This window comes from Aquarana catesbeiana, linkage group LG04, assembly GCF_042186555.1.
Source record: "Aquarana catesbeiana isolate 2022-GZ linkage group LG04, ASM4218655v1, whole genome shotgun sequence".
NCBI lineage: Eukaryota > Metazoa > Chordata > Amphibia > Anura > Ranidae > Aquarana > Aquarana catesbeiana.
The window spans coordinates 75,089,791-75,101,839 of NC_133327.1; the positions used below are offsets into that span (position 1 = coordinate 75,089,791).

Below are 12,049 nucleotides of genomic sequence, written 5' to 3' on the forward strand. Positions count from 1 at the left end.
AAAATTACTATAAATAAAGGGTTACTCTACCAACATGTGAAATTTAACCCCTTCCCGCCGACCGTACGCACATATGCGTACTCGGCTTTCCGGGGTTATACCGGGATGATGCCCGCAGCTGCAGGCATCATCCCGGTACCGTTGTTTCCAGCGGGCGATCGGCTACCCGAGTATAACAACCGATGTGGCTAAAAGCCGCTCGGCTGTTATACCGGAGGAGCGGGAGGGGACATCCCCCCCCTCCCGCCGCCTCCCGCCACTGTTACCGGGCCTCCCGTGCGATCGGGAGGCCCGGTGTCCAATCGGGAATCTTCGGCGGCTGGGGGCGGGCTGGAACGAAGCTGTGAGTGGCTTAGTTCCAGCCTTCTTGTTGTAAACGCGGAAGCGACGTCATGACGTCACTTCCCGTTTACTCGGCTGCCAATGGCGCCGAATTTAAAAAAGTACACAGTATTCAGAATCGCCGTTTTCAGCGATCTGAATACTTTGAAATGTAAAGGAGGGATGGGGGGTCTTTTAGACCCCCCATCCCTCCATAAAGATTACCTGTCACCACCTATTACTGTCACAAGGGATGTTTACATTGCTTGTGACAGCAATAAAAGTAAAAAAAAAAAAAAAATTTTTAAACACAATTTAAAGTACAAAAATAAATAAAATTAAAAAAAAAAAAAAAATTTTTAAAGTGCCCCTGTCCCCGCGAGCTCGCGCAGCAAAGAAAACGCATACGGAAGTCGCGCCCGCATATGTAAACGGTGTTCAAACGACACATGTGAGATATCGCCGCGATCGTCAGAGCGAGAGCAATAATTCTAGCCCTAGACCTCCTCTGTAGCTCAAACCTGGTAACCGTAAAAAAATTTTAAAGCGTCGCCTATGGAAATTCATAGGTACCGTAGTTCGTCGCCATTCCACGAGTGCGTGCAATTATAAAGGGTGACATGTTTGGTATCTATTTACTCGGCGTAACATCATCTTTCACATTATACAAAAAAATTGGGGTAACTTTACTGTTTGGGTTTTTAAAATTCATGAAAGTGTCACTTTTCCAAAAATCTGCGTTTAAAACACAGCTACACAAATACCGTGTGATAAAAAATATGGCAACAATCGCCATTTTATTCTCTAGATTCTCTTCTAAAAAAATATATATAATGTTTGGGGGTTCTAAGTAATTTTCTAGCAAAAAATACGGATTTTAACTTGTAAACACCAAATTTCAAAAATAGGCTTAGTCATGAAAGGGTTAAACGCCTTATGTTAGGTCATAAAAGAAAGCTATGCCCACTTTGCATTACTTTCAGTACGACTCTTGTATATTTGTACTATGCAAGCCATCTTCTAAAGTTAGCTTTGCTTTACATCTCCTGCCAGTTAGAGCTGCACAATTAATCGCCAAGAATCGTTATCGCGATCTTTACTAAAGTGTTTCACAATTCTTTCTATGCAAATAATTCTCTCTGCTCTTCTGAAGCCACAGCCATCAAAAGAAAGGAAGAGAAAAACTGGGCAGTCTGCCAAGAATCAAAACATTCTTTATCAGTTGAACTTAAGTATAAACATTGTAACAATTTGTCAATGGCATACACTTTGTGTGTAAGTGAAAAATGTTTAACCACTTAAACACTAAACCTTTTTCTGACATTTGTTGATTTCAAGTTAAAATCTTTTTTTTTTTTTGCTAGAAAATTACTTAGAACCCCCAAACATTATATATATTTTTTTAGTAGACACCCTAGAGCAGTGATGGCAAACCTTGGCACTCCAGATGATTTGGAACTACATTTCCCATGATGCTCAACTACACTGCAGAGTGCATGAGCATCATGGGAATTGTAGTTCCAAAACATCTGGGGTGCTAAGGTTCGCCATCACTGCCCTAGAGAATAAAATGGCGGTTGTTGTAATATTTTATGTCACACTGTATTTGCACAGCGGTCTTTCAAATGCAATTTTTTTGGAAAAAAGTACTTTAATGAATTTAAAAAAAAAAAACTAACTAGTAAAGTTAGCCCATTTTTTTGTATAATGTGAAAGACTTTACGTTGCGAGAATCGTGAGAGAATTGTGATCTTTTTATTCTAAGCAAAAAAATTGTGATTCTCATTTTGGCCAGAATCGTGCAGCTCTACTGCCAGTTGTATTTTTCTGCAAAATATGAGCTTGTGATTGATCATCCCTACAGTCAGTAAATTGCTAGAAATCTGAATTGAGGCATAGTTCTCTGCTTGTTGTGAGGGTCTTCTACAAATCACTGGGGGCTGGTAGACATTGATGCTTGGTGCTACTGACAGTATTGGTGACATTAGCTTAGGAGTTGTCAGCGAGGTAGGCACAGCACAATTTTCAGAGCTAGAGTTGTCCCAGGGTTAAAGGGGGGTTATGTTAGTTTGGTATATATTTTCTTTTTGCTATAAGCAGGATTAAAAAAAAAATAATGAATTGATCCAACTGCAGTTATTTATCCAATACTGAAATATCAGCTCTGGGTAGAATGATCCTTGAAGAAGTTAAAGTGTTACTAAACCCACAACAGTAAAATATGTCTGTATATGCAGCATAGAATGCTTTTTATACTCACTGTGGAACTTAAGGGGTTACCCTCTGCATTGTGCAAAAAAGCTGTTTTTATCCTGCACTATCTAGCTAACACAGGCAGGGTAGCCGACCTGCACATGCTCAGTTGTGTCTTTTATGCTGGAGAGAACCATTATTTGTTCTCAGAGATACCCAGGTCACATGATATTGGCATCACACATGTGGGCGTGTATACAGGCTGCAGTGGAAATCTCCTCCTACCTGAACTCTCAGCACTAGAGAAACTGTGGTGTTTATCACTGACCGTGGTATACAGATCAGCCAAAAAGGTATATAGTGGCAATATTTTAATGTAAAAATCAGATTTATAAGCTGTGGGCACTGTGGGTGGGGGGGTGGGGGGGGGTGGGATGAACTATTTTCATATTACTGGGTTTAGTAACACTTTAAAGTAAATCTAAACTCCAACTAGATGACATTTAGGGATCGATTTTATAAAGGTTTTTGTACAGGATCCTTGAAGTTCTTCAACCCTGATTAATTTATTTTCCAATTTACAATACAATGAAAAAAAAATGTGAATCTTGGGTGAAGGTTGTAAGAATTTAGGGGTGAAAACATTTATAAATAGACACCCTAATATCCTAAATCACTATGTTTCAAACAATTGCCTTGTTGTTTTCTTTTCACCTATTTCATGCTTTTATTGCATCTCAGTACTGGTGATCTCTTTCATCCTCTTTGCATCTGCTTGCTTTCTACTGGCACTTGCGCCAGCACTGGCTGCAAATCTTTGCTCAGGACCAGCTTCTTGACATTGACAGCGGTGAACTATGCCTGCATAATTTATTTTGTACGGCAGCTTGTAGTCTCACTAGGGGAGCATGTGACAGGGTGACATAGCAGTAGCACGATTGGGAGCAATGCATAGAACATGTCACTTTTCAGCATTTGTTTGCATATATGAATTATTTATGAAGTAACAATAATTACCTTTATCACTATTACTTTATATGTCTGTTGCACCTTTAGCACCTGTTTTGCGCTCATTTATTTTGGAGCATATTTATTTATTGATATTACCATTATTATTTCATATGCCCATTGCACAGTTTATTTATGCACATTATGTTTGTTTATTTTGTGAGATATAGCACATATTGGGGTTATACATCTTTACATTCTGTTGTATATGTGCTGTATCTCTATGTGCCGGGATTAGGGCACGGTTAGCACACTCTAGCGCATCATATTTTATTTAATTGCATAGAACATTGTCACCCTCTTACAGGAAAGGACAAAACAAGGACCCTCATGGCAAAATGACCAGCTGCACGTGTATATAATTTTAAAAACAATTTTGAAATAAAAATAACTGGATTCTGTTTTTTTTGTATTTATGTTCCTGTAACCAGTATTTTCTGCAGTGCTTTAGACTCCTACATGTCCTTTTGATTGAACAACAGCCCCTCTTTTCCATACAACGTTTTTACTAGTCAAGTTGAGAAGTGATAACTAAATTTATTTTACTCCTTTTTAGGTAACCCTGGAATTGTAGGATTTTACAGAACATTCATGCAGTCCCTGTATTGCGGTTTTAACAAGAAATACCCTGTGTGGGCCATTAGCCATGCTGGTCACTGTTCACCGCCACCAGGAATGGACATGTCTGATGGTAAGGTTATTATTGTCTGTTTGTGTTTTGCGGTGGGTGAAGCACACAATATAATGAATATACTAAATGTAATACACAAGTCTGAATTGCTAGGAGTCAATAACCTATAAGGCAACAGAAGATTGCCACCATCATGTCATAAAAAAGAAAAATAAATAAAAATCCCTTAGCGCAAACAGAGAGTGGGTCTTGGACCCATTGTAGCTAGAATGTCAGTACATGAGATAGAAGTCAATGTGGAAGAAGTTCTCTTTATAAATGGCTGCAGCTCTTCTTCAATGAGGGTATTGATAGCCTCTGTGAACTTTAATTGAAAACTGAAGGAGAAGGCACTGCCATCCAAGTGTAACAATAAGATGTATAAAAACACAATGATTAAAAAAACAAGCACTCACAAGGGTTAAGGTGGTGCAGGCAAATCATCTGTTTCTTTCGAGAGCCGGTGACTTGGCAAAGGTCCGGGAGGGATGAATGCATCATCAGTCACCGCTGCTGTACAGGGGCGCAGGTACATGTCACCATGACATCTTATCTGGATGGCCTGGCAGGCTGTGGGCAGTCAGATGTCCGCAGTTCCAAAGAGCGGAATGGATGATGGTAATTGCCAGGCAAGTGGAGAAGTGAGGGAAGCTGTGGCTTGGAGCCATGCCAGGCTGGGATGCAGGCTGGCGTGAATGCTGTAGCTGGAAGGACATTGGGCTGTGATGACATCACGAGGTGGGTGGCAACATGTTTCGGAGCACTTCAGCTCCTTCGTCAAACCAAACAGCTTTCGATCATCCCCCCTTTGGAACTGCGGACATCTGACTGCCCACAAGTTTTTTTTTTTTGCATTAAACAATCATTTCAGTCTTCTGATCAATTAAAGCCCTTGCAGAGGCCCCCCGCCACAGGCCACCTGTGCTGAAAAGGTTTCATTACATCTACGGAGAGATGAGAAGGCTGCATTACTTCCCTTATCTCCCCGCTCCAGTGCTGTCCTTTTCTCCCTCCGACGTTCTAGGCTGTAGGCAGTCCTTCAGCATCATCACATAGAGTGCAAGGTTGTCGACCCTGCTTGTATGTGGAGGAGTGCGACCGCAGCCAGGAAAACCTTAAGAGAAGAGTCTGCAAGGTACAGGTTGCACCACTGAAGGGACAAGACTGGAGTGAGGAATAAGGTAAGTATTACACCTTATTCATCTACCTCTATGTAAAACAAGCATTTAACCCTTGTCAATTTACCCATCTAATAAAAGGCGTTCCCTATAAGGTGAGGGTTATTCCCTCTTAGACAATTCATATTTGTATTTCTAGAGCACTCTGTGTTATGGAAAAAGACAGAGAGCAGATGCTGCCTGTCTAGAGGTTCTCTTTGTGTAAATTAAACATTGGCAAGAGTCGTTTGATAAGGAAGAAATTACTTCTAAAAATTATTCACATATGTGCGTGTACATTTCAGATTGAGCAATTTAGCTATTTAGTGTTAACTACATAGGAGAAGAAGAGGCAGAGGAAAACATGCGGAAAAGAGCTTATAGGTCCACCTCCTGGTTATAACTAATACACACTAACAATATGCAATATTTTATATTTACCAAGCAAAAACAAATCTTCTTCATATTAAAGGAAATGTGTTCAAAATCATTATCCATTTACCTTTAAAGTGTGACTTGCAAAATGGTCCAGAAGTAATTTCCCTCTTCGAAGAGGATCATTTGCACATTCTTATCCAGGAACATTGTCTGAAGTCTGTATGAGAGCCTGTCCGACAGAAGAATGTTTATAGAGATGACACCATTGAACCATTGACAAGAGTCACCAATGACAACACTTTTCTCTTGTCAATGGTGTCATCTAAGTACACATTCTGTAGCTTTCTGTGGATGTCCGACAGCCTGCAACCTTCCTTCATCAAGAACTCAATGGTGGCACGTTGTTTCTGCTTGAAATCCATTATTTCGTTGGAACGAAAAAGAAGAGTTACACTTGAGCTATAAGATGCTATAAGTTATAGATATCCTAACTAGGAGGAACCCAACAATAAGTGTAAAAGATGGGGATGATTACATACTGTAAATCGGTCCCATAGGATGGATTGAACGCAACAGATTGAAATGAGTACATACAGTGGGGAAAATAATAATTTGATCCCCTGAAGATTTTGTAAGTTTGTCCACTTACAAAGAAATGAGTGGTCTATAATTTTTATCATAGGTGTATTTTAAATTATAGAGACAGAATATCAACCAGCAATCCAGAAAAAAACATGATACAAATGTTAAAAATTAAGTTGCAGTTCAGTGATTAAAATAAGTATTTGATCCACAAACAGAACATGACTTAGTACTTGGTGGAGAAACCCTTGTTGGCAAGCACAGAGGTAAGACAATTCTTGTAGTTTTGTCAGGTGTGCACACATCTCAGGAGGGATTTTGGTCTACTCTTCTGTAAATATTTTCTCCAAATATTTAGGGTTTCTTGGCTGTTGCTTGGCAATTTAAAGTTTTAGCTACCTCCATAACCTTTCTAGAGGATTATGGTCTGGAGACTGGCTAGGCCACTCCATGACCTTAATGTGGTTCTTGAGCCACTCCTTTGTTGCCCTATAGGTATCTTGTGGGTTATTGTCATGCTGGAATTCCCATCCATGACTCATCTTCAGTGTTCTGGCTGAGGGAAGAGGGTTCTCATCCAAGATTTTACAATACATGGCCCCATCCATTGGCCCCTCAATGCGGCAAAGTCAGCCTGTACCTTTAGCAGAGAAAAAGCCCCAAAGCATAATGTTTCCACCTCCATGCTTTGCTGTAGGGATGGTGTTCTTGGAATCATAGTCAGCATTTTTCTTCCTCCAAACATGGCGAGTCAAGTTAATACCAAAGAGCTCAATTTTGGTCTCATCTAACCACAACACTTTTTCCCATTCCTTCTCTGAATCATTTGGATGTTCATTGGGAAATTTCAGATGGGTCTGTACATGTGCCTTCTAAGGAGGGGGACCTTGCAGGCGCAGCAGGATTTCTATCCATGGCGGTGTATTGTGTTACCAATGGTTTGTTTGGTGACTGTGGTCTCAGACTGCCTTGAGATTATTTACAAGCTCCTCCCGTGTAGTTCTGGGCTGATCCCTCCCTTTTCTCATGATCATCCTTGCTTCATGAGGCAAAATCTTGCATGGAGCTCCAGACCAAGGGGGCGATTAATGGTTATTTTGAGTACATTTGTGCGTAATCACTCCATTTGTCTCCTTCTCACCAAGCTTCTTGCTGATGGTCTTGTAGTCCATTCCAGCCTTGTGCAGGTCTACAATCTTGTCCCTGATGTCCTTTGACAGCTCTTTGGTCTTGCCCATGATGGTTAGGTTTGAATGGAAGAAAGAGATTCTTTTATATACATAACAAGTTGTCGTTAGGAGCGCTTTCTTAAATTGACAGGACTAATCTGTGTACCACATGAGCACCTACTGTAGCAAGTCTGTGGGAACCAGAATTATTGTTGGTTGGTAGGGGATCAAATACTTATTTTACTCCCTGAACTGCAACTCAGTTTATAACATTTGTATCATGGTTTTTTTCTGGATTTTTGGTTGATATTCTGTCTCTTCTCTAATATTTAAAATACACCTATTGCCTCAGGCTATAATGGCAAAAAAACCTTTTTAGAGTCATATCTTTTTTTTTGATTATTGGGCCTTTGCTTTGTAGAGCATTAGTGAGTTGAGCTTGTCTCTCAGACTTTTAAGTTCTGTTTAGTTTATGGGCCCTTGAGACTTTTTTTGGATTGTCTGTAGGGCATGTATACGCTGTATGGTTTTTGCAAATTGGGAGGTTCGTTTCTTTTCTAAGGCCAATTCTTTCACTTTTAGTATCCTCCTTATGACACATTTTTGGGCTTTCCATAGGGTAAAGTTAGTATGTCTGGATTGTCATTTTTTAGCAGGAGCTGCTTAAGCTCTGACCTTATTTGATTTTGAAGAGGACCATCTTGTATAAAGGACTTGTTCAGTTTCCAGTAACAGGTTTTGGGTGTCACTTCGCCCAGTTGTAGAGTGAGTGTAATTGGGGCAAGCCTTATCTTTTAAACAGAAAGAAGCAAAAAAATTGTGAATGATTTGGCTCATTCTGACACTGCTGTTTTTTCTAGACCCACTTTTCTATTAATTTTTCCCATGCGGCTGCCATGAGCCTACCATTGAAGAGGTGCTTCCTGCTTCTATATCTGGGTCCCTGATGAAACTATGGATCAGTAGCAAGAGTTAGCATTAAATTCCTTTTAAGAATTTAAATTACGCATAATAGGCTCATGTGAACCTATAAGAACAGAAGGTACCTAAGAACGGTACTTAAGAACTAGGTCAGTACACTGCTATTTCTAATCAGGAATTTAATGTTTAAAGTATATATTTGACCTATTGCTTTACCACTTTAAACTGTGATGATTAATCCCTTTTTAGACAGCCAAGTTTTAGATTAAAAGGACTCTATCGGTGAAATATAAATTATAAAAAAAAGTTCCTAGAAGAGACTTTATACTTACCTATCCTGGCAGTTATTCATTGAATCTTCTCTCTGCTGTAGTGCACAGCCACGCAAAGAATCTACGGGACTTGGCAGAGATGCCCATTGCGTGTATGCACATGAGCCAGATACCCCACATGCACAGACATGTTGTGGATCTCTGCTAGTTCTCTGGGATAGGAAGTGAGGTAGGATTTACCCACTAAATGGCAGTGGTCATCTGGTTAAAAAGTGACCCACCCAGAGAGCAATTAAAAAAAAAAAAAAAAATGGCTGCGTTACTTCAAATTCTATCTTAGATTTCACTGAAAACCGGGCAAAGCCTAGATGTAATCTGTGACCAGCATGTAAGTCCCCAGTGAAAAGTCTGAGTCTGCTTACTGTTTTTTTATGATTAAAAGAGGAAACATTTGTAATTGTAAAAAATCATTAGTTAGGCTGCCATCTCTACACAGGAACATCGTTAGAAGCAGACGTTAAGTATGCGATGATCTTGTGTTTTTACTTGACAAGGCTTGACCATTTTCTGACGATTGCTTTAGGGCAAGTCAGTGTTTCTTGTTGCAAGCCCTGTTTAAAATACTGACCTGTCTACACTGATTTGGAAGAAATTACATACAGTTCCACAAGTAACCTCAGTCATAATATACACTTCATCTTTAATTTGCTAAAAACTAAACACAAATTATGCCGTTATGGGCAAAACAGTACATCAAAGCCTACCACTGGCACTCCTCTCAGGAAGCATTGTACTGGTGACTTCACCTGCAAACAAGCAATGAGAAATGGACTGCTAGATAATTACAAGGAAACTGTAGTCTTTTTAAAATAGATCCAAAACCCTAACTTGATGACATTTAGTTTGCTAAAACACTGCTGCCATGTTTTTTCCATAAAATACTGTTTTCAGTGCTACTGATCTCCTCCAGCCTTTAGGCTGCTTCCACCACTTCCTGTCTATGTGCGCAAGCTCTAGTGTTGGCTGCACATCCCTATACTGGGCTGATTTACTGATAGTGACAATAGTAAACCACACCAATGTGTGTCAGCACTGCTGCTTGTAGTCTTCACTAGGGGTGCATATGAGAGGGTGGCAACTCTGAAGTACAGTTGGAAAAAAGTTGTCACCCCATAACAGGAAGTGCCTGAGCTAAGACCTTTATAGCTGGATTACCAGATATTCTTTAACTGAGGTATTGTTCATACAAGGTTGATTGACCTGCATTAATCAACCCGGGCTTACCACAAGCACACTGAGAAAGCAATGGTTCTCTATATTTATGGTGTGCTTTCCGTTTTGAACATTCACTTCAACCCCTGCCCTCGAGCTTACAATCTACATACCTTTTCACACCATACAAGTGAGTTAGTGTGCAATGCTAGATTATTTTTCAACACACAAAAACGTGCTACTATGCACAGTATTGTGTTGCAACATGCTGTTATTAATATTATTATACAAGATTTATATAGCGCCAACCGTTTACGCAGCGCTTTACAATATAAAAAGGGAGACAGTACAGTCACAATAAAATACAAGTGGGTTAAGAGGGCCCTGCTCATAGGAGCTTACAATCTAATAGGCCGTTGTGTAAAAATTTAAGTGTAGTGTATTTTTGTTCATTTTAAAGTAGAACTAAAGCCCAAACTTTTCATTTTATTGAGAGTCTGTTTGTTTTTGTTTTTTTTTTGTTTTTTGCCATCTGTGTCTCATTGGGGAAATTTTACCACACTTCCTGTCTCATACTTACTGCAGGAACTGAGAGAAAATCCCTGATTACCACCAGGGTCACCAGAGCTACTGATCCCTTTGGAAAATTTCCCCTCTACTCTCTGTTCTGGTGACAACCCAAAATTTGGGAAATTCTTTCACTCTTGGTGATAACAGTCACCTGGATAAATAGAGATGAATGAATCACCTTAACTGGGCACAGATCACAATAAAAACCTGACAGGGTTTTAATCCCTCTCTACGTTATCCAAACCTTAATGATACAAGTTGTGCCTTTAGTTATACTTTAAATAAAGTTTAAAAAAATAACACACGTCCGCTGGTGTGAACAAGGGCTGAAAGCTGCAGATTTGAAAAGACTGAAAACAACTTTTGAAACAATATGTGTATGCATCCTTCTTTTTCCTTCAATGTTATCTGCATCTCCACTGGGTAGATTTGTACAGATTTGGTCCTGGAGACCCTAGTCCCTGAGAAAGAAACGGATAAGAAATTTTACAGCTTTGAACAGAACAAGAGGTGGGTCAGGAGGGACACCGTTTCCTGTGACAACTGTCAATTCTCCTTAGTTTAAAGAGATTTCTCCAGGACAGGAAGTCAAGGAAAATCTACCCAACAAGATACAGCTAAATAAATAAATAAACTGATGGGGATTTAAAGAAGTATAGCCAAAGCTCGTTTGGCTGTACTTCTCCTATGGATCACAGGAGTACAGTCCGTTCTGTACTCCTGTGATCATTTTTCAGCTGACAGCAGGCTAAAGCCCATTGCCAGCTGACGTCACTCAACCGGTCCAGGCTCAGGAAAGATCCTGACAGTCGGGATCCACCTAGATGCCAACCTCTCCCGCCCCTCCACAGCCCAGTGCTCCAGTGAGCGCTGGAGGTGCAGAACAGAGAACCAGTGACTGAGAGTCACCAGCTCTCTGCAGGCTGAAGACCAAGAGCTGAGCAATCAGCAGTGTTTTATTGCTCAGTTATCGGTTTTAGAGCTCCTGGGGGACAAATGCAACCTCGGAATGATACTGCATCCACCTAGGCGAGTATAAGTTTTCTGTTTTAATTAAACCCCTAATTCTCTAACCTTTATGGCAGTGTGTCTAAAAAAACTGGAACTAGCTGTAATTAGTATTTAGCTAGTTGTCCATAGACGGAAAAAAAAACGTTTGCAAAATAATCAGTTTTATCTGCTACATGCTATCTTGGCTAGTAACCTTAAGCCTAAAGTAAAGGAAAAAAATAAATCACCCTTACAGTGGGGACACCCTGCACTGCATAGGTTAAATGCTCTTGATGTCTAGGGGTACACAGAAAGGGAGTAAATACTTACCTTACTCATGGCCTGCTCTGATCACACTCCAGCCTCCTCCTGTACAATACAGGGGTAATAGCTGTGTATTGTATATTATGACGCCAATGCTCTGCCCACAGACCAGAGCCAGAAAAAGTGGGGTATAAGGTAAATTATAGCGCCTTCAATGTGCACCCCTTGACATAACAAGCATGTAACCCTTGCAATGGGCGGGGGGGTCCCTACTGCAAGGGTGCATTTTTTTCCCCTATAGTTGGGCTTTGCCGGCTCGTTCACACCAGCAGGCCGTGCTGA

The 12,049-nt window shown here is 40.3% G+C and overlaps 1 protein-coding gene across 1 annotated transcript in view; it reads left to right on the forward strand.

Annotated features, from left to right (window-relative positions):
- LDAH (lipid droplet associated hydrolase) overlaps positions 1 to 12,049 on the forward strand; it is a 376,103-nt gene that overhangs the window by 80,766 nt on the left and 283,288 nt on the right. The window contains exon 3 of the mRNA XM_073625332.1: positions 4,079 to 4,213. Coding sequence (XP_073481433.1) covers positions 4,079 to 4,213 — 135 coding nt within the window. The remainder of the gene's footprint in view (positions 1 to 4,078; positions 4,214 to 12,049) is intronic.